Below are 21,810 nucleotides of genomic sequence, written 5' to 3' on the forward strand. Positions count from 1 at the left end.
AGGTTCCTTTCTAGACGTTTCACAACAAAATCTGCATTTGAAGCATTTTGCAGAAACACAGAACCATGTAGTTGTGTAAGGGATCTCCAGAGGTCATTTAGTCCAACACAATAAGCCTTACTAAAATTTAAGCTGGGCTTTATATCATGAGACTTGCAGGGTTTACCACCTTAGAAATTTAAATGAAAATAGAAGCTTGTAGGAATTCACTGATATTCACAGACAGAAAGCTCTGTTAGGAAACTGGTATCATAATTACATTCCATTAGCATTCAAAACTGATAGTTTGCTTCTTTACACAACACATTGAAAACACTTCTATACCATTAAAAGAAAATGTCTAGAATCAGTAGGCTGGTGCCATACAGGCTGCCTCTGTCTCACCTGTCATACAGTTTTGCCTTGCTTTGTTCTGTAGCGGACAGATGCTATTGGATATATATCACAGGTATAAATATACGTTTATTACGTAAATAGAAAAGCAAAATATTTGCATTGTACAGTACAATCAGAGAAAGTTCTCCAAAGCTCGCTTTTCCACCAGTTAGAATGGCTTCATCCCAAAGAGCAACATACTTTTTTTGAGCACTTCTTTTCTCATTTAAAAAAAAGAAGCACATGACCGAGGTAGTACACACACAGTTTGCAAGCCGCTTTCATTACTGGAGCTTATTTATACTGTCTCCATTTTAGGGAAGACCTAAGGTCCAGTGATACTTGAACATCTGATTAGTGGTTGGTTTGTCCACTGCCATTTAATCCTTTACCCGTATTTTACTTCTCATTTCCTTTCATGTCCCTATCTCCCCTTGATACCAACATGTTCACGATGGAGATTTCAAACAGTGCTGATCAGTGACACAAAAATATGCTGACAATAAACAAACGACGGGTGTGTGTGAAAGAATCTGGGTAAATATAAGAAACACATGAATAAAAACTTCGGTTGCGTGATTTGTTTCCTTTCCTGGGCCCCATCAGGTCAACAGCGTCTTATTTAACCACAGACTGCATTTTTAAAGTCTGTAGCGAACTACTCGGGACTGTCTTTCACTGAGCAGGAATGCAAACCTGTTTGCAGGTTTTGCAGTCGATACATTGATCCCCACCTCAATTTCATTCCCCTATTTTACCTCCTATGCACCTGGTGTTGATAAATAGTACACTGCAAATCATTCCCATGCCCTGCCTTCAGCAGGACCTCAGCTGCTTTAGACTGTAATAGACAATCAGGTGCCTGAATTTCATTTTCAAGTTTCCCATTTGAAGCTTTTTGTTTCCTGTTGGTCCTTTGTAGAGACCTTCATTCAGTAATTCTCTTCCTGTCTTGCTGGGGGATCCCCATGATCAGACATGAAAGAACAGCAGGGAATCTAATACACCTCTGACTGCCCCAATTTAGACAACACTGTGTAAAATAAAAGGGATTTGAAATACATCCGCTATGCTTTCAGTCTTATCCTTTCTAGCTTTTGTTCTTTTAATCTTCAGCATGCTCCTTAAATCCCCCCAGGGAGCACTCCTCTGCCGGTGCCTTCCGGAACTCCAGCTGGCAGGCAGAGCGCCATCGGAGTGGCAGAGCGCGGGCGCACGTCAGGGTGTGAATACCACTGCCCTGCCCCTCACAAACCCTCCCTTCCTCAACAGGAGATCTTTCACTGCCCTTCTTCTGTGTCTCCTCGGGAGAAAAATTCCCAAACATTACCCAAGCCCTTATGGGAATCCCTTTTTAAGTCCAACTTGCCCACTCGAAATAAAGTACAGCACAGACATCTCTGGTCTGTGGCAGGAGTTATTCATGGGAGTGTTTGACCCAATTGTTTTATACCCCAAATTGCTTACAACCTTACCTGTATTGGGGGAGAGAGGACAAAAGGAGGGCATGAATGTGATTCATCACTTGTTTAGAATAGAGGAGCAGACAAGAGACACCAAGTTTTGCAGTCTCAGGACAGGAGAGAAAGAGAAGGCTCATAAAGAAAGTCAAGAATTGGTAAAACATTTCAATAGCTCTTCACATGTTATCTAGCCTATTTCTAACATTTTAATATAGGTACTGATAAATTTTCTTACAGCTTTCCCTTTCTACTTATTGACCTCATAAAATATATCCCCAGACCCACCAGCATTACTATCATGTCAGCTGGCAACCGTAAAAAAATTATTTAAAAATAAATAGCAATAATAGTAGCCACTGCTAATAATCAAGTGATATAATCTTGATTTTTTGTGGATCTTGTATGAATAAAATAATGGATTTCACTATGAAATACATTCGAATAGAAACAAATTTGATTGGGAGGGACCTGCAGAGGTCATTTGGTCAACCCTTCAGCATGCAGGTCATTGCTTATATCTTATTCCCTTAAGCTGCCCCTAACTTCATCATCTTCTACTGTGGGCAGTGCTTTCCTCCAGATGATGCTGGGCTCAGGCAGCTGATGATCCCGATACCAAACCTTGCCAGCAGAAAACCCTGAGGCATCCAAGTAGTTGAGCACCTTTTCCATATCCTTCGTCACTAGGTCCTCTGCCTCAAAGAGCAGCAGGGTCCATATCTTCTTGGGGCTTAAGATAAAAATCTCTTGCTAGATTTTCTCCCGTGCAAAATGGGAAGCCCACATTCAAAAGGGAAAGGGACATCACAAAACCCGGTGGTGGTTTTTTTTTTTCCCCCAACATTAAATCACTGCTTTCTCTGGTGGATTGCAGGTTTCTGTTTGAAATGAATATAGTAAAACACATTCTGAAAAGCAGGCTTGCCAGTCCTTGATTCTTGGTTGTGAAAACACATGACAATAAGGGCTACCTTCTTTTACCAGGCTATTTTCATATAAAATAGGCCTTTATAATTTAACCACATTACAGCTTCTGTACATAGTGTATTCCCATAGAAACCTCTCCCATACCTCCTGTGGTTCTAATGTACTGAAGCACAACACCACAACAAAAGATATTTTGGGTTTTAAAGAGCAATATCCTCAAACCACATAGCTACAACTAAATGTTCATCATCCTTATTTCAATAATCTCACTGAAGACAGAAAAAAGAATGCCAAATGCCCAGATCACTCTTTTCTATACCATGTATTTGCATTTGTGAATATGAAACAGCAGAAACTACATCCAGTATTTGTGCTATAAAGAGAAAGCTTTTTCCATCCAGAGACTGGGAATTAGGACTGGTGATAAACATGACAATAAATGAATCATATAAGCAGTTTCTGTCATTCCGTAACTAGAAATAAGCTATCATAAGGCTTCATTACATATTTTCATTTCAACACAACTTAGAAATTATACTAATTTATAAGATAGAGAGGTTCTGTTGCAATAACTTTTTTTATTTTATAGTTCCATCTAAGCTAAAAATAGACCCAATCTAGTGTTTGAGAAGATTATTGTACCTTGAGGGCACCCAGCAAAACACAAAATGGATTTTAAAGATATTTTATACTGATTTGAAATACCATGTCCACGCATTTTAGGATGCAAAATGAAAAATGACCACATAAGGTGAACACAACAACAAAAAAAATCAAAGCAATAACCTGTCGAATTATGGAAACGGATTTAATTGCAGGGATCCTAATTTCTATATGTTGAAGGCTTCAAAACAGCCTTTGACGTGGCTGATATTTCAGTCTAGCATAACAAAAAATCAAGCTTTATGAAAACTGTAATCTTCATCAATGCTGACAAAAGTTATTTCCCTCGAGAACTGCACCTGAGCTCGGACAGGTTCAGAGCAGTACCCACCTTTAATGACAGCAGGTTATACAGCAAGCAGAGCACAGACATATGGAGAACCACTTCAGCGGAAGTGCAAATGAAACCGACTGAAGAAGCCTACAAAACCTGAAGTGTAACTCCAATGAAATCAAACTCCATGAATAAGGAATGAAATTGGAAGGAAACACAAACCTACCCCAAAGGAGCGTTTTTTAAATTTATAAAGACCAGAAAACAACTGAAGTTCACTCAAAAAGAACAGAAAGTTAACAAGATAGACAAGAAACACTGATGGATGTCTGACTGAATAATGTAAATTTGGAAAGAAACATGGTTATTATGGTCATATGCTACCCAAGACATCCTATTCTTCCTGAAGGTAGTGCTAATACAGCAGTTAAGGAGCTCCTATTTTCTGTTGATATGGTTGCCACTGGAAAGAAAGGCAGATTTTTTTGCCTAAATTCCTGAAAAAACATGCTTCTGAATTCATCTTTTACCTACAGCTCATACTGCATCCAACCTTCATGCTAACCCATCACTGAAGGAAATATGAAATATTATATTCAACTACTAGTTAAAAAGAAAACCCAGTTCATACTTTCTTCTTTCACCTGATGTTAGGACAAACAGACTGTCAAAAAAAGTGATGTATGCTTCAAGTGACTGAATCTGCATTCAGCAGTCCAGAAGATCCATATATGTTATAAAAATGTACGCAGCTTCAAATCACACAAATTAACAATACACCGTCTATTTTTATGACAGGTAATCAATCATTTCAGGCAACACTTTAACTGTTTTACCCCTTAACAGCCTTAAAATTTTCTATATGCATGACAATTTTATATACATACGTGTCACTTGTTCAGTACGTTAGAAAAATATTTTAAAAGAAATCCGTAAGAGTATAAAAATGGGGTGACAACGTTGTAATGCTGTAAATCTGTTATAAGCAAGCTTTTACAGTAGCGTGTCTTCAGAAACAGTTTTTTAATGTGCTATTTTTAAATGAAAAGGCCTTTTCAGCTATTAAGCATGGAGAAGAAGAAAATCAATTCTGTACTTCAAAAGATGACGTTGTTAACATCAATGCATCTGACAACAGACAGTTTGCATTTAAGCCTAAGACATTTTGGTGTGAGTTTTGTGCTCTTTCCTAATAGTCTGGACAGTTTGGGTAATAAAATAAACAATTTAACTCTGCAAGGTTAATAACTTACCCTTACTTGACCAACAAAAGCATTGGCTTCCTCTTCCTGTACAGACAGGTTTTTAGGTAGAAACATATCAAAAACTGGTCCGTTGTCATTGACATCCGTCACCACTATATTAACAGTAGCAGTTGAGGTCTACAGAGAAAGATAACATTATGAACAAGTTATCCTTATTTTACAGTTTCACAGATGACAACTGATCAGCAGCCTTACTCCTGTGTATTAGACCTACCCAGTACAGAATCACAGGTAAATAGATTATCCATTTTTTTCCCCCCCGCGTGTTTTTGTGAAACAGGAAGCATTTTTCATTTGAAGAGTTTCTTTTAACCTTTCTTTTCTTACAAGACAAAACAGGCTTAAGACTGAATAATTTATTAGAGATGCATGAAGGGCATCAGATATCTCTTTTCTCATACAGTATTTTATGGATCTTCATTCGAGTGGGGAAAAAAGCTAGAAATATCAAAATTCGCCAGAACTATAAATTTGGAAAGAAATTACTGATTTTACTAATCAAAATATGCTACTGTGATTAATTTAGATGATTAGTCAGCCTCTTAGCTGGCACAATCATGCCACCACACCTCCGTGGTGAGCTCAGCTGGCCTTAGCTCAGAGATCTCTGTATCATCCTTCACCCACATCACACTGACGTGCTATTAAGCATTAGCATATCAACCATAACACAGAGAGGTGCCTAGTGGGAACAGCGTAACTAACTATATTTAACACATAACATTTCAACAAAACATGTCTGTGCTCTCTACTGAAATCTTCTATCCAAATCAAAGCAATAGGAGAGTGAAATACTTTGTTTGCAGATCTTCACAGCTTGACTCAGATCCCTTTTCACTGGTCCTACGTACTGAGTGTTTCAGACACAAAACATCACATTACTGTAATTAATACATTATTGCATTTTAAATCAATTCAACAAATGCTAACACCTTTGTTACCAGAGATACTTTTATTCCATAAATTCAAAACCAGCACAGCAGCAAGTACCATTGTGAACTGTAGCTTCAGGTTTATTGCAGTTTAAGATCGTAACAGAAACAGATACATTGGCTAACACCAGCTACTTCACACAGTTAGTTATTTCAGAATACACCTAAGCACTGGCATCTCTTAACCTGTTTCTCAAGTTTAACAGTTTCACATTGAGGTGAAATACCTCAGTTTGAGCCTCTTGAATTTAAACACTGTGGTGCTAGCAACAAAAACATGCCTTTGTTTTATACCCTATAAATGTAACTATAGAAGAGCTGAAACGCAAGTTTCTGTGGCCTGTGACACGGGTTGCAAAGGGAAGGAACGAACAGTGCTCTTCATTCACCAGAGAAAAGAGAAGCACTCCTAGGCAGAAGCCACGGTAAGGAAGATTGAAAGAATATCCCAGGCAAGCCTTTCATTGCAAGAACAGAGAAGCACAGGCAGTGCAAGGAGGCTACAGCATCTTCCCCAGGAGCAAGAGGCATTAGCATCTGGCATGACCGAGTGCGGTGTAAACTGACGCTGAGATGGAGCAGGGGATGGGCAGACTAACCTGGTATTCTAACACGGTGTCATTGGTCTATGACTGCTTCCTTCAGTGTTTCATTCAGTTCACATGAAAATAAAATTATCTTAATCTATAAATACAACCTGTTAGACAAGTACACTAAGGGAAGAGATGCTAGAAAGAAACATGTGTGAAGTTTAACACTGATGCCTTATTGCTGCAGATTGCTAACGCTGGTTTTCCAGACTCTGTTTTGCACTGTTCCCCCAGTGACAGCAGTATTTGTAATGTCGTCTATGCTGCAGCCACTGCTACTGTGAAATGCGGTGTAAAGTCAGTGTAGATGACCAGCTGTCCTGTGCTGTATCTAGATGCCTTCTGATACTGAACTATTTTTCATCAAGCTACATTGGGGAAAATGTATACAATACGACAGTCACAGCAATCGCAAGTGCAGCTGTAACCCCTGAAAAAGCCCCTTGCTTTAGGCACAAGACTAACCAACCTGTTAGAAAGTGGCACCTCACAGGTTTCATAAAGAAACCTGGAACCATCCTCCCTTAAGAAACAAAAAAAACCCCAAAAGTCTGAATGTAAACCTGCATCTTCACCTTTTCTGAAACAACATCTGGTGCAGTACCTCCCACATAACAAACCTCAAGCAGGTTTACACTCTCATAGGTCCCCACTGTAACTGCCCACAATAAATGCAGAATATCATCTAATTTTTATTAAGGGGCAAGCTCCTTCTATCTGCCACATGGGAAAAGCACTTGCAAAGGACAATTAATGTACTCACTATCTTAACAGTATTTGGGCATGCTTTCATTGCTGCATTGCCAGGTCAATCTGATAACTTACTCTCTGCAGGAGAGATCCTGTAACAGGTCGATCTCCTTCACCTCCCAAATCCTCAGACTTGGCAAGCAGCCCAGTCACGGTATTGGAGTCAGCTGCCTCTTTTCACAGCAGTGAACGTGGCTGGTGCGTTTGCACAGCGTCCCATGTCTTCACTGACGTGCTGCTACCTGTGCTAGCAGGCTTCCTTAGCGATCCCTCTGATCCCAGCACAGCAAAGAGCAGATCCCAAACACACACAAGTGGTGTGAATAATACCCGTGCACAATACAGCTCTTCTGAGCGAGTTTTTCTACAGTTTTTGTATGGAGGCAAATGCAGAAAACAGGTCTGTTCCACAATAAGCACCATAAAATAACTACTTAAGACTCAAAAAGTAACAAATACAGAGTGTTTTGAAATAAACAAAAAGATGCTTTCGGACTGGCTTCTTATATTTGCTTATGCCCAGTTACTTGATAATTGTTTCTGAAACTACCATTCCCACATTCAATTTATGTAAGGAAATGCACTTTACAATTTATGCATCATTGTCAACACAAAACACACTCAAGAACATTTGTTCTGATGTGCAACACGCACTGAATGTAAATCAATCTTCTGATGCTAACCTGATTCCGCAGAATACAGGGTAATGAAAACTCCTAGATTTAATAAACTGAGAGAAATATGGCATAACAAACATTGGCTTAAGACAGTGAGTACTTCTCACTTTGAAAATATTTCTTTTCCATTCAAGAGAATTTTAAAAGGATGTGTCTTTATAATCAGTGCGTTTACTTTGGATGACGCTGAACCAATCCACAGCAGCTCTTGGAACAGCCACCAAAGCATGCCTTTGCATCTGATAATTTAACTGAATCAGGTGCTGAAAGCCAAATTTCTGTTGTGAATTGCTTACAGGTCTACCTTTTGTACGTAAGTGCATGCCAATGGGGAGGGGCTCACATACTTATTTTAGATAAACGTAGCAACACATTATGAGGAACTCTTAGGAGCACAGGGCCTGCCTAACCGGGAGCAGCTCTGCGGGACAGGCCTGTGAGGGCTGGCAAACAGTGAGTAGAGCAGGAGCAGCTGCGTGCCCTGGCAGCACCACAGGCCAGCAGCTCATGGGCTGTACAGACAGGGACCAGCCTGGAGATCCAAGGAAGGGATCATCCCCCTCTGCTCAGCCCTCAGAAGTCCACTCCTAGATACTTAGTGTCAGGAGAGAAAGCGGGGGGCAAAGTGAAACAAGAGAGCTTCAGGCTGGACACTACCAAGAGCTTCTCCCCATGAGGACAAAAATGAGAGTATTTCAGCATGATGAAGCAAAAGTGTTTTCTATACGCTGTGCTCTAGCTTGACTTCACACTGTAGACATGTACTGGGAGCCTGCTCTCAGCACTCCCTGGGTAAGAACATGAAGGATCAAGTTTTTGATGCCTTTTTGGCATTAGATACAGGTTTCCTGAAAAATGCAATAAATCAACTACCAGCCTGACTTGTGCATCTGAAGGGTAAAAGCTTTCTTGAGGTAATCTATAGGTTATTCTGTAATGTAAGGTAGGAATTGTAATTGGTGCTGAGGGATCAGACTAAACCCCCAGACTAACAAGAATTGGAAAAACTGCAGAGTTTTTGCTTAGCTTAGTTTTGCAAGAAAAAAAGAAAATTTGTGCAGATTTTCTAGGAAGGGAGAGGAGGAGGTAGGAGAAGAGACATTTGGAATTGTTTACCAACTCTTCAGTTGTCTAAGAATTTTAGTATTTTTCAAATTGATGGCAATGCTTTTAGTCATCTTAAGCTTCATCTTACCTTACCTGCCAGCCAGCACGGCCACACAGAATAGTGTTCCACTTGTTATATAGTCTCAAGTCATACTTAAACTTTCACTTATGAATTAAAAAAGCAACGCTTTTGCAAAGTAATAATATTTGGAGATGCCAAACAGGAAAATTATTTTTAAAAATTTTCTGTTTGTCCTAAACTTCCAAGGGTAGTGAAATAAGATCCTGCAATAAGACCAACATTTCAAGCAATCCTCATTCTTGTATTAGTCAAAATTTTGCAAACCACCAAAAGCGGATGCATTCAGTAGCAGAATCACCAAGAGGAGCATACTCATGACAAACTCTGGGTTAGCAGCAATGCCCCTGTATTCCCTTCCTTCAAATCAGTAACAACAAACTCAAACTGAGAAAGAACACCCCACTGCTGGAGCAATGCCGACCTTTTACATGAAGTGGTAGTCAGTTGGCTACCTTTATTTCTTTGAGATGCACAGAGCAGCAGCTCTGCCCTTAATATCACAAACTGCTATAATCAAAGATTATTAAATAAAATCAACATTTTTATATCCCCATTAGATGGCTCTAAAGATTTGCTTAAGCTCTCCGCAAGCCACAGCTTAAGACCAACGTGCTGTTCTGAAATAGCCTTTATTAGACAACTAGAATTAATCACTGTGGCTTATTCGGAACTGCAGCATGGAGCAGTATTGGTAACATCATGATCATCCATCCTGTGGATAATGTAAAAAGTCACTAGCAACACTAAAATCACATTGACTAAATAATCATTGCTTAGAAGTTACGTTCAGGGCTAGCCATAACCTCTTTTCAGTCTGTCACTGGAACAGAAAAGAAACAAGTAAGTAAAGAAAGGGTATGACCCATACTCAGAGCAGCCAAGTAACTGTTTGGCATGCTAGTCGACAGATGGGAAGGACCACAGGTAGTGAATGTATGCTTTGAGGATAAAAAGTACACTGCAGAGAGGATAAAAGTAAACGCACTGAGAAAGGGTCACTATATTTCATATGAAGCTTGGTTTCAGTACCATTAGAGAAGCATATCATTCTTGTTACCATTTTCAATTGCAGGTAGCAGTGGCTGCCTGAGATCGCTCCCCACTGTCATGTAACCCACACTTCATTTTCTATGTTACTAGCTTCAATTCTTCCGCCAAGGAAACCTCCAGCACACACAGAGAGGTAGGGATGCTTTTAACTTTGTCACAACTCCTCACATCAACATTTTTAAGTCAGTAATGAAGAGCATGTGGAGCTCTAAAAGTAATTCTCGCCTTTGACTATCAAAACAGCAGAAGTTATGTTTAATGACAAGTTCCGATTGATTGCTCATTTACTTCTGCAAAGCCAGGTTTCTTGTCTTGTTAGTTGGGGGGGGGGGGAGATAGCTGTATTGTACACCTCCCAGCCTCAACATTAAAAAAAAAAAAGAAGATTTAATTTCTCGTCATTCATCGGTTCTCATACTTCAAGTACTGTAAGACAAATCTGGAACCTATGTTCCCAGCTCCCTACAACATTACCGTCCTCTGTTTGGCTCTAGTCTTGTACCACTACAAGGTGATCTGCATATGGCAGGCTATAATTAAGGTAAGGCTTGGAACCACCAGTAGCATGATGCAGATTTTTCCTTGCAAAGTTTGGGGATAATGAATAGAGAAAAAGATGATGTTTGAATAAAAGATCTTTAAAGAAAATCAGTTACAGCTAGAATGTTTTCATTTGCCCCCTTGATTGGATACATGCTATTTTGTTCATTACATATTTGAGAATGAAGGCAAACAGTTTTACAGATTTCTTAAGGAATCATGAAAAGTTGCAGTGGATCCTAAAAAAGACAGTAAAACAGCACACTCGCACAAAACAGAGCTGCTGTTTTGCTAAAGCTCTTGACATATGTTTAATTACCACTAAAAGTCTTTACACAAACTTGAGTGGCTCCCCAAAGTAATGAGAGAGACACCTAATCCGCAATTGTTTTTGTCTATCAACTGCATGGATACTCCTCATGCAAATACCAAGATAATACAGCAAGGATAAAAAAAAACCTGCCTCGACTGTTTTGAAACCAGGCATTTCTACGAAACATTTATCAAGCATGGTTTGGAAAGGAGCATTGAAGCTATTAGTGGAAATTCACGCAGGGAAAAAAGTAGCACAGCCTCATATCAGGCATTTCCTATCTATTACTGAAGCAAGCCATGTTTACTTCTCTTTTGTAATAAACATAAGTCAAACAAAAGATCAACAGCTGCAATTTAAGGCTTTCTTAAGGCCACTAAAATAGTTCTTACATATATAATTCTTCCCTAAGCAATAAATGTAACTTTTACGTCGCCTCCACAAATATCTTTTGTCCTAAGTGTGCCAGGCCCTGATAAATGCTATGGATGATAAATTTGAAGGAAATTTCACTTGTGACTTATTTTATTTGTACCCTGCCATTTAAATTGAAGTTGGAAATTGATGAGAGCATTCTATGCCTTGGAGAGAAAACATTCTTAGCTCTGATGTCAAGCAAGTTTATTAATTTAGACAAACTCTAAGACAAACACTATCATCTCTAGATATAACTAGTTTGCAAATAGTAAGATCTGAGGCAAAGCCCAAGGCCTTATTTGGTGGAAAAAGAAACTGTAAGTTCTGATCTACCTATCAGGACTTATCTATATTCAATTGAAGAAACCCACACTTAAATTACAATTATCCAAAATAATAGCTATTCTTTACCAAACAGGGACAACAGCTGCTCAGATCTTAAAATACCGTGAGCGATAAGGATCAGAATAAAATACGCATCAAGTATATAACAGGTAAATTGCCATGCTGTCCAAGTCCTGTGCCCCAGGAGAGCAACAGCCTGAAGAGTGACATTGCTAATGGGAATCTAATAATGATTGTAATGGAAGATGACAATGAAGTGCCAAAATCAGAGAAAGTGATGGGTAAATATGCGCAACTGGTTACGGCCTTGGTCACTAACCTTTTTGAATGCACAGAAGCTGCAAAACCACAACAAACAACGTCCACCGGGCCATGGGGAAGGGGGAGCATGTTATTCTTTTCCGGTCTGTTCCTATCAGCAAGGCTGCAAGCCTCGGGTATTTTCAGACCTTGTTTCCTTCCAGTATAGGGCACGAGAACTTTAAAAGCAGTATCTATCGCCCCTCTACACCTCTCCAAGTTATAAAGAAGAATTGGTCAGCTGGACTGCAAAGAAATTTAGGAGAGAGAAGAGACTGAGGCTGAAAGGAAAGACAAGGCTAGGGCTTGTCAATAATTACACTAATGAAAAAAGATCAGAAAAAGCCTGGGGATGAGAGAAAGACAAAAGCTGTCACACACACACACAAATAAATCCCCAAAGGAAACCCCCCAAAACTAAAACCTCACACATCCAAAAAGAAAATATAAGAGATGAGAACATGAGTGGGAAAGGAAGAGAAAAACCATGTACATTCGAGCAATGCCCTTGGCAAACACACGGGACTGACAGGACAGGTCTCCACTGTTACGCCAGTCCCGGGCCATCTACCAGCCAGGGCTCCAGCCCTCTGGGTCTATTTGCGGAAGAGAAAGAGTATTGATCTGCTGTGCAAGCAGCTGAAAAGCAGCTCAATACCACAGGAATGAAACATTATTGTTTCTACGAGATGAATCCGGCAGTAGCTGGTAGCTTATATCCCGAGCCATATAGCTCAGGCTAAAGCACCCAAATTTTGAGCATACTGTGTGCTACACATCATCTAATGCAGTTGGGAGGCTAATGCACAGAGTAGGCTACATTTGTCAGACAGCCTGGCAGAGACAAAGCTGTGGAAAAACAGGTCTGCTTCCAAAGAAAAGTTCAGGATTCAGTATCTTAATCACATGTGGATAAAGCTGTGGCATCTCTACCAATGCCTTTATATCGTAAACCAAACCTGAGAGCTTCATAACAGGTGAGGAACGTGGGCTGCCCTGGCCTTCAGCTGCAATCCTCCTAGCCTTCTTGCACGGGTTAGCTGTTTACTTAGAACCAGAGACTTCACTGCCGTTACAAAAAGAAGAAAGGCCTGCTGTCTGAAAGGCACGCTCAGCTACGGGGGGCTTCAGGGCAGGGAGCTTTAAGAGCTCTGTCCGCCCTTGGGCTCTCTAGCTTTGCACATACAGTGCTGGCTGAAAAACAGTCTGTCCAACTTAGCTTTTCCAGTCTAACTAGAATTCATGACCATGCTATTTGCTGTCTTGACTGCGGTATTACTGTATATACACAGTAAGAGTAATATATACTCAGCATTGCACTATACATGGCTGTTACTGTGAGCTCTGCTCTGAGATCTATTTTAACGTAGTTCTACTTAAACTTATTTATTTTGGGGTACAAATGCTTCAATAATCCTTGGTGCAGAACTGTTTCTCATCTTAAAAATAACTGAAGTCATATTTCAAACCAGAATTACAATCTGCTCAAAATCTTTGATTGAAAACTGTGATCAATGTATTTCTTTATGAGGATTGCTTAAATCACCCCTTCCCTGTTAGAAATCAAAGCCTTGATGGGGAACATTATCCACGCAATGCAAGCAGACAAGCTGCACAGACGCTGGAAGTCTGGGAGCCTCCTAAAGTTCGCCCTAATAAAAGAGCTGATGCACAGAAAAAACCCTTCTCTCACAGAAGAGGAAATCTGGCCCAACAAATTCTTTTCGTGCAAATTGATCAGCAGATCAGCTGAAATTTTTAAGGTGCTCTCATATGAAGTATGTAACTTATCAGGAAAATAGTAATAGGCAGTGTTTCTCTTTAGTTACAGTTTGTATTGCTGAAAAGAAAATAATTTGAGGAGTTCTTTAGAGGAAGAAGTACAAAATCATTTATCTGTTTATATTGCTTCCTTTTCATATTTTAAATCATATTTTAAATCATTGAAGAACCATTCCTTCCCACTGCACCAACAGATCAAAATAAATGTGCTACATTAAGGTAGTATTAAAGTTCCACAGTATGAACAGATTCCATTGATTTTTTTTTTTTTGGCAATCTTGTTTTACTGATTACAAAAAGGTCAGTTAAGTAGAAGCCTTTTTCCATACAAGCCTTTTTGTACACAAAATTTCTGCTCAGTGAGTGTTTACTGAAAGAGGCATGCATGCTTTACTCTTGATAGATAATGGAACTGATGTGGAGCAGGTACAGGTGATATTTACGGGAATAACAGAAAATTTACTGTAATTAATTCTCTGTATGCTATTCAAGTAGTAAATCTTTGTCTAAATTACCTTGATCTAGTGCTACCTGTTTGCTCTAAGGAATCTAATTAATTCAGGTGTCATGGGAGATAGATGGTCTAAATTATGCATGATCATCTAAGATGACTGAAATACCCAAGTCTAACTTACACGATGAAACACAATGCACTGAAATAAGGCTACTTATGGTTCACTCAGGAACCGTTGGTCTGCTCTGACCAAGAACGAGACAGTAAGGAGGAATATGGCACGGTATCTGTGTCTACACAAAGCACAGCAGTGTGCCTCAAGGCCCCTGGGACAGAGACTATTAGGCTGCTCCGCTCTGACACATCTTTACCTAGGATCAAGAAGATAAAGGTATTTATTCTACTTTCATTTACAGCCTGTGGCAATTAGCAAGCTAGATCATAACGTGAGCAAACACTAGTTTTCAACTGTTGGTCCTTTTGAGGGCATTGTTGTGGCAGACAGACTACCATGATCACCTACAAACACCATACTTCCGCATACTGTAGCCAGGAATATGGTTTTCAGTTTCCAAATTCTAAGTCCCACTGATTTAAGCTCCTGTACTGAGTACAGTGCAAACCCATGAACCTTTTAGCCACACTTCAAGGTTAAGCATTGCAGTGTCTCACTTTTATGCATCAGACATAATTCTATGATTTTATTCCATCAGAGTGGAATTCGGAATCCAGTGCTGGGTACCCCAGGACCACATACAGAAAGCACCAAGAAAGACTTTAAAATGTCTTCAAAAATGCCAATTCAATCCCTGCATTGAACACCCAGCTGCTCTGGGCCAGCCCAGCCCACCGAGAAAACAGTTCTCTCTCAGATGCCTTTCCAAGGGTCGCCTGATGGTGCCTCTGTCTCCTCAGGAAACGTGGCCCCAAAACAGTTTCAGGGTTTGCAACGTTAAAATTATGCCCATTTTTTCATGAAGCGTTCATTACAGAAGAGATGGGCATAGTCTGAGCCTAATGAGCAAGATCTTGGATTCATGGCTTTCAGAGAAACCCTCCCAGAGCTAGGTCGCCTCCGATCTTTCCCATCCAGCGAATCTCCCAACAGCAGAACTTCAAAAGAGCAGGTGGACAACAGCTATTTCTGGACTTCCAAAGTAGTGGCCTGGTGGCTAAAACATGCTCTGGGTAAACAGGTTAAGTAAATGTTGAATTTTTTGAGACAAACAAGAGAATCTGAACTCCCCTCAGTATTTTCTGGGTAGCACAGAGTAAATGTGACAAGGGACATCAGTGCTGTTGCTCTCCTTCATCCTCATTACAAAAGAGGTTGAGAACATCTCCCGGATGAGTGACAATTTTTACAATACCTAATTACTAACTCCCAAATGGCTTTGTAAACTAGGCACTAAGCTGCTCTGTTTTGGCAAGACCTGGGCAGAAACGCATTTCTGAAGTGCTGGGTGAATGTTTTCAGGACTAGACATTTGTACTTGGAGGTTTGAATTCTGCTTAAATCACGCGATATGCAGTAAGACAATACAATGGAGCTTCCTGTTTTATCTATATAAAGGAACTGACACATAAACACTCGCACAAGCCAAAAATAAATAGCACAAAAAGTCATGCATATTTATTTCTAACTTCTCCCTCTGAAATGCAAAGACAGGAATTCTTGCCTCGAAATCCCATCCAAACGTACAACTTGTGAAAACAATTTGAGCTTGAGGTTTTTTTATCTGTGTGTCATTCCTCTGCCTATCTACAACCAAGTCTCATTACTAGGGAAATAAAAATATTTTCCTGACTACTCAATTAATGCATACTTAATTGTTTGTTGTGTCATATTGTTAACAGTGACAGGTGGTAAGTCATGTTATTCCAAGGTCAGAGAAAACCCACAAGCCTGTTAATGCTCCAGGTTATAAATCAGAGCAACAATAACTTGGGAAGCATAGCCGAGCTTTTTAAACAATCAGGAGCATTCTAAGGCATGCAGAAGTGATGAAACGATGTCAGCCAGGCCACACTGCTAAATGGAAAGCTGCATTGCTTGGTGAAGGCATAAGTAGGTCTGTATTAATTTTCATGGAATAAGCAGTCCCCAAAAGTCAAAAGGTGGCAACATGACCATCACCACACAACATTAGGCAGCTAAATAAGCCTCAGGGCTTAGAATACAGGAACCTCAACTACTTAGTGCCATACCAACATTGTTAAAAGTCTCTTAGACTCTATTACTGACACAGAAAAAGGAGCAGGAAAAAAAATACCATTAAACCACCAAAACTTTAAGGTGTGTGGGACCATAGGCTTTTCAAATGCAAAAAAATGTTCAACAGACTTCATAGATGAGGATGGGGAACAGTTTTGTCTAGAGAACACTGGGGATAAAAAGGAGGGCTGATACCATACAGTATACAGCGTACTAGTCCAATATGCCATGGGGTTTACAGCAGAGCGGAGCAGGCAGGGCACACAGCTGCAGGCGACAGTGTCACCCCTAGAAGGTGGGAATCCAGCAACCTGTGGGTTTAGAAAGGCAATGGTTCCTATCAACATAGCTGACCGTACTTGAGGAACAGGCTCAAGCTACATCACCTCTTGAGATCCCATGCAACCTGAATTATCCTGTGATCCTCTGTTGTTCATAAAAGCTAACTAGAAAAATGTACAAATGCCAAATTTTCATGCTGGAGCTGAAGAGGAAAGTTCTATTTAAAAAAAAATAACAAAAAACTCTCCCCAAAACACACTAATAAAGTCTTTTCCCTTTAAAATTTTGAAGAAACAAGCAAATACAGAAACGGTTGTAGAGAATACAAAAGCTAACTCAAAGTATATTTGACACTAATGGGTAGATTCAAACAGCCCACTGTTTGAATGGAAGGAAATCAGGTTTTATATGTTACTAGCTAAAAATATGTTAATGTCATTTAAATTAAGTTGCACCTGCCTCTGGAATTAACTTCGTTATTGTAGGGAAACTGAAACAAGTTCTTCAATCGGATAATCGCTTTTCTGTAGGCACTAATGGAATTGTTCAAAAAAGAAACCTTGATGACAAGCAGGAGGTGAATTAGTTTGGGGAGCAAGTAGTTCTGTAATTGTAAGGATTTTTTTTTTTTCCTCAAGAGACAGCATTGCTTTCTGATATAAACTAGTTAAAAAGTACTCCATGAAATTTCACTGACTTGTTGAAACAAGCATCCACGTCATTAGAACAGTTACCATGCTAGCTACTACCATGTTACTAGCTAGCAACTTTAAATGAGGCCCTGACTCAGGAGGAGCCTGTCAAATAGCAGGGATTAAGTCCAAAACAGCTGCAAATCAAAGAAATTGTACAAAGACACAAGGAAGCCTGGCAAATTAGTCAAACTCATTGTTTCCTGGCATGCAAAAAGCATGGAGATTTAATGGGCTGAGCTGCCCTGTTTCATCTATTTGTTTGAAAAATAAAAGCCAAGAAACTTAGGCAGCCTCATTGGTGATACTGGCAAGCCCAGCCCACTCCTAACCCTTTGATTTCATGTACTGTCACCAGAAGCTTAGGGTACAAGAGCAGTCAAGGCAGCTTGTCAAACAGCCATATTGCTGGACAATTTGAAGAAGAAAGGTGCCCCACCACTGGCAGAAAGTATCATAACAGAAGAAAACAGTTAGTCAGGTAAGAGATAGAGATGGAGACCCCAAAGCAGCAGTAAAGAGAACACAGGCAAGCTAGAAAGCGTGACCACTTTTCACTGGGAGAACAATTAACACACACACACACCTGCAGATACAAAACTCCAGGAAAAAACCATATGGTATTGAGAGAGGAAAGCAAATAATGAGATAGCAGGGGAGTGCATTTTTTTTTTAAGTGTATGTTGTTGTTATAGCAACAACAATGTAACAGCACCATCCATCAAAAGCATTCAGTACCAAAGAGTCAAGCCACCTGCTGCTGTTTTGCTCGTCTTTCTGCTTGTGAAGTGACTGCTGTACTAGTAAGAACTGTTACGCGTAGTGAGAAATGAGTTTAATGCCAGTGCTGGGAAATCACAAATGCCTTTCATTGATGTTACAACAGTTCTTTAGGCTCTAATTATTTGACTTCCTTGTGGGATACTCTTGATATTTTCTCTAAAAAAAAAAAAACCCAACCTAAAAAAATCCTTGAAATTTGCATATCATTACTTTTGAGAATGCTACTGGTCTTATTTGTATTACCACACCTCTAGGAACCTCTAGTACTGTCTTCACTGGGCTAGGCGATGCATGAAGAATAAAAGGACAGTCCATTCCCCCAAACACATGACCACTACTTGCTCCAGCCTGGCTGCTGAACTGCTCACAGACTTATCAATGACTTCTGCTGCCACAGGTAGTCCACCCTACATCAGCATAGTTCAGAGACAATAGCAATGAAGCCCTCCACAGTTTATTTTTGGTGGGTTTTACACAGTTGAGCTTCAAAAGCCACGTCTCACCTGATGTACTACGAAAAAGCAACTATTCTCTTCAGAGTATTAAAATGGATCAGATGTCCAGGTAAGTTCCAGGACAAAGAGAACGAACCTCTAGATGAAAGGAAGCCTCAGTAGCCTTTCTATGCCCCAGACAGTATTTCAGCAGCATAACATAGTCTGAAACAGAACTCAAGTCTTTTATTTAAACCTTCAGATTTCACAGTTAGAGATGAAAACAATCAAACTCGTAGCTATCAAGAATGGAAGGTAGTTCACAAGTAACAAAATTACAAATATTAAGATGATTACTGAAGATAACCGTAACCAGATTTTAAATGGAAAAGGTGTAAGCTCCGTTAGTTACTCGATATTACCAGAGAATGGTATAAAGACTCTAAAACTTTCACAAACATTGGGGGGGGAAAAAAAAATTCTGAAAAAATACTGAGCAGGAAGGCAAACCTTACAAGCTGAAAAATCCAAAACAGGAAAAAGAGCATGCCACAGAAATAATGTGTAAGATTTTCTTCTGCTGCGGTGAAGACAAGGTGAGCAAGGGTCCAAACCACAGAGTTTTCATGATGGCTCCACAGCAAACTGTCAAAGATTTCGCTGTTTCAATCTTAAAGCTGAACACTGCCTCCTAGAATAGCCCAGATAACTTGGATATATGATTTTAGATATGCCCTTACACACTGTAATTTTAAAGTCAGATACAGAGGCTCCTCCTCTATTTATGCTGTTATTCCATGGCACAAGTCCACAGCACAACTGCTGCACTCTTGCACGATTCTACTGTGGTAAATTCCCCCGTTGGGATTGCTGCAAATTTTCAGAAAAACTAATTCCATTGCCTCTGCTTGATAGATACATATCCTTAAATAGCCCTCCACTTTTTAATATGGAAATTAAAAATCACCATTTTGTTACACTAAACACAAATGTGAGCAGTAGTTTGTTGGTGTGATTGCAGGGTCACTGCACGCCTTATCAATGCAAATATAGGAGACTCAGAAATACCTCCCGATAAAAAACGTTTTGTTGGGTGGTTTTCTGGTTGGTTTTTTTGTTTGTTTTTTTTTCAGAGAAGCGGCATGGGCACTTTTCCAGATTTTTCTTGAGAGCTTAAAAAAACCTGAAGCTGGACAGTGCTTTCATCTGTCAATTCTGAAAAAAGTGCAATGCATTTGACTAGGTACAAATCTATAATATAGCTGCCCACATAGCTAATCTTTAGGAGAAGGTAAGAAGGAAGACCTGTTATTTAATAGCATGGAGAAGAAATAGTAAGAAGATGCACATATCCGAATAATGCAAAACTTTGCCTGCATTGATTCTTGTCGGAAAACAACAAAAAGGCAGCAAAGTTGCTTTGTTTCAAGATCGAAGGACATTACCTCACTGATGCACAGGCTTTATCTACACAAACCTTTTTGAGATAAAGGAAAACTGTTGCAGATTACAGATATATTTGGTCAAGACCCATATAAAAGATACAACAATTGGACTACTACAAGTGCCTAACTACATATCGTAATAGCCCATTTTCTTAAACTTTCACAGGAAACTCACCCCATCTGGTCTGCCATCCGAGGCTGTAACAATCAGAATATAGCGATCAGTGCTTTCTCTGTCCAAGGGCTTTCCTAAGGCTAGCAGTCCAGAACTAGTAATAAAACAAAAACATAAAATGTTATCACAACAGTTGTAAGATATCTACAAGCACTTTTGTTCCACTACTTTGCATTACATGAATGTTTCCCTTTGAGCATGTTAATAAGCTTTTAGGCTTTATTACAAATGAAGGCACCCTTTGTGTAGGTAAAGGCTAATAAAAACGATGAGCTGATTTCTAATGCTTTCCACTTCGATACACGTATAATTTAGGATTACAATAACAACCTAGTGATCTACAACATTCTACAAAAGATAGACCTACACTGAACACAGGACCCTCACATGTTAGAAATCCACACTGCTATAATAAATGAGAAGAGAGAATCACAAGCAGTCTATTAATCACAGGGGAGTCCCGATACCCCTGGCAGGACTGCAGCACCAAACTCTGGGAATACAACACGCATGGTTTTCAGTATGAGTCTCCTCTGAGTTTTATAGGAAAAAGCTACTAACTTGCATGTTGTAAAACTTCAGTAAAAGTGCTGCAATGAGCTAATGCCCTTTCAGTGCAAGCACAGACATACCACATTCCTAATAATAAAATATTAACATAGGCACAAATGTTGCGGAAAATGAATCAAAACTAAAAAAAATAAAATATTTTGGATTTTTTTTCTCTAGGACAACCTAATTTCCTCATGCAGAAGTCTGGAAGCCACCTGGAGGTGTGCTGCAGCAACACAGAGACAAGATCCCACCGTGGACTCATTACTTGTATATTAGGAAGCATCATAAAAGCACCATTGACTTGACAATGCTGTCTGAGCAAGCTAAACCCTGCTTAACTGAACTGGCACAAGTGGTACTTTTGTGCCCAGCCCTAAAGCTCTGCATTTCGTCTACAGGATTTTGGTGTCTACAGGATTTTGGTGTCTACAGGATTTTGGTGTCTACAGGATTTTGGTGTCTACAGGATTTTGGTGTCTACAGGAGCCCGGTCAAGTATGTAACAAACTGACACCTCTTAAACATCACCCAATCCATGAGCTATTTAAGAAATATGCACCAATAAACACGGATCTGGGATGATATTTATCCTCTCGTCACATGGCTAAGCAGCTTCTCCCATGAAACTCCACCAAATGTGTCATGGTCAGCCTGTAACATTTTAAGAAAAGTGTAACACAACATGATTTTGCAGTGCAAAATCCACACAAGCTGGGATCGTGGCATGCTGGGACTTTCCTTGTGTTAGTCCATTTTTAATGGACATATCAGACAAGCATTTGGCAGGCACAGCTATAAATTCTACTGGTTCAACCTACACTTTATGTTCATGGCCTAGAACCTAACAGCTACTTGTTTCAGAAAGAGGGTTTATTAAAACAACAAAAAAAGCCAAAGCCAAGCCAAACCTAAAAGTCCCACCA

General features: G+C 39.7%; 1 protein-coding gene across 6 annotated transcripts in view; it reads right to left on the reverse strand.

Annotated features, from left to right (window-relative positions):
* Nucleotides 1-21,810, reverse strand: part of PCDH15 (protocadherin related 15) — a 1,027,345-nt gene that overhangs the window by 133,909 nt on the left and 871,626 nt on the right. For all 6 annotated transcript variants that reach the window (XM_054831779.1, XM_054831776.1, XM_054831775.1 and 3 more), the window contains 2 exons: nt 20,333-20,426; nt 4,956-5,084 (listed from right to left, as the gene is read on the reverse strand). In XM_054831779.1, the coding sequence (XP_054687754.1) occupies nt 4,956-5,084; nt 20,333-20,426 (223 nt within the window). The remainder of the gene's footprint in view (nt 1-4,955; nt 5,085-20,332; nt 20,427-21,810) is intronic.

Source organism: Grus americana, chromosome 7 (assembly GCF_028858705.1).
Source record: "Grus americana isolate bGruAme1 chromosome 7, bGruAme1.mat, whole genome shotgun sequence".
Classification (NCBI taxonomy): domain Eukaryota; kingdom Metazoa; phylum Chordata; class Aves; order Gruiformes; family Gruidae; genus Grus; species Grus americana.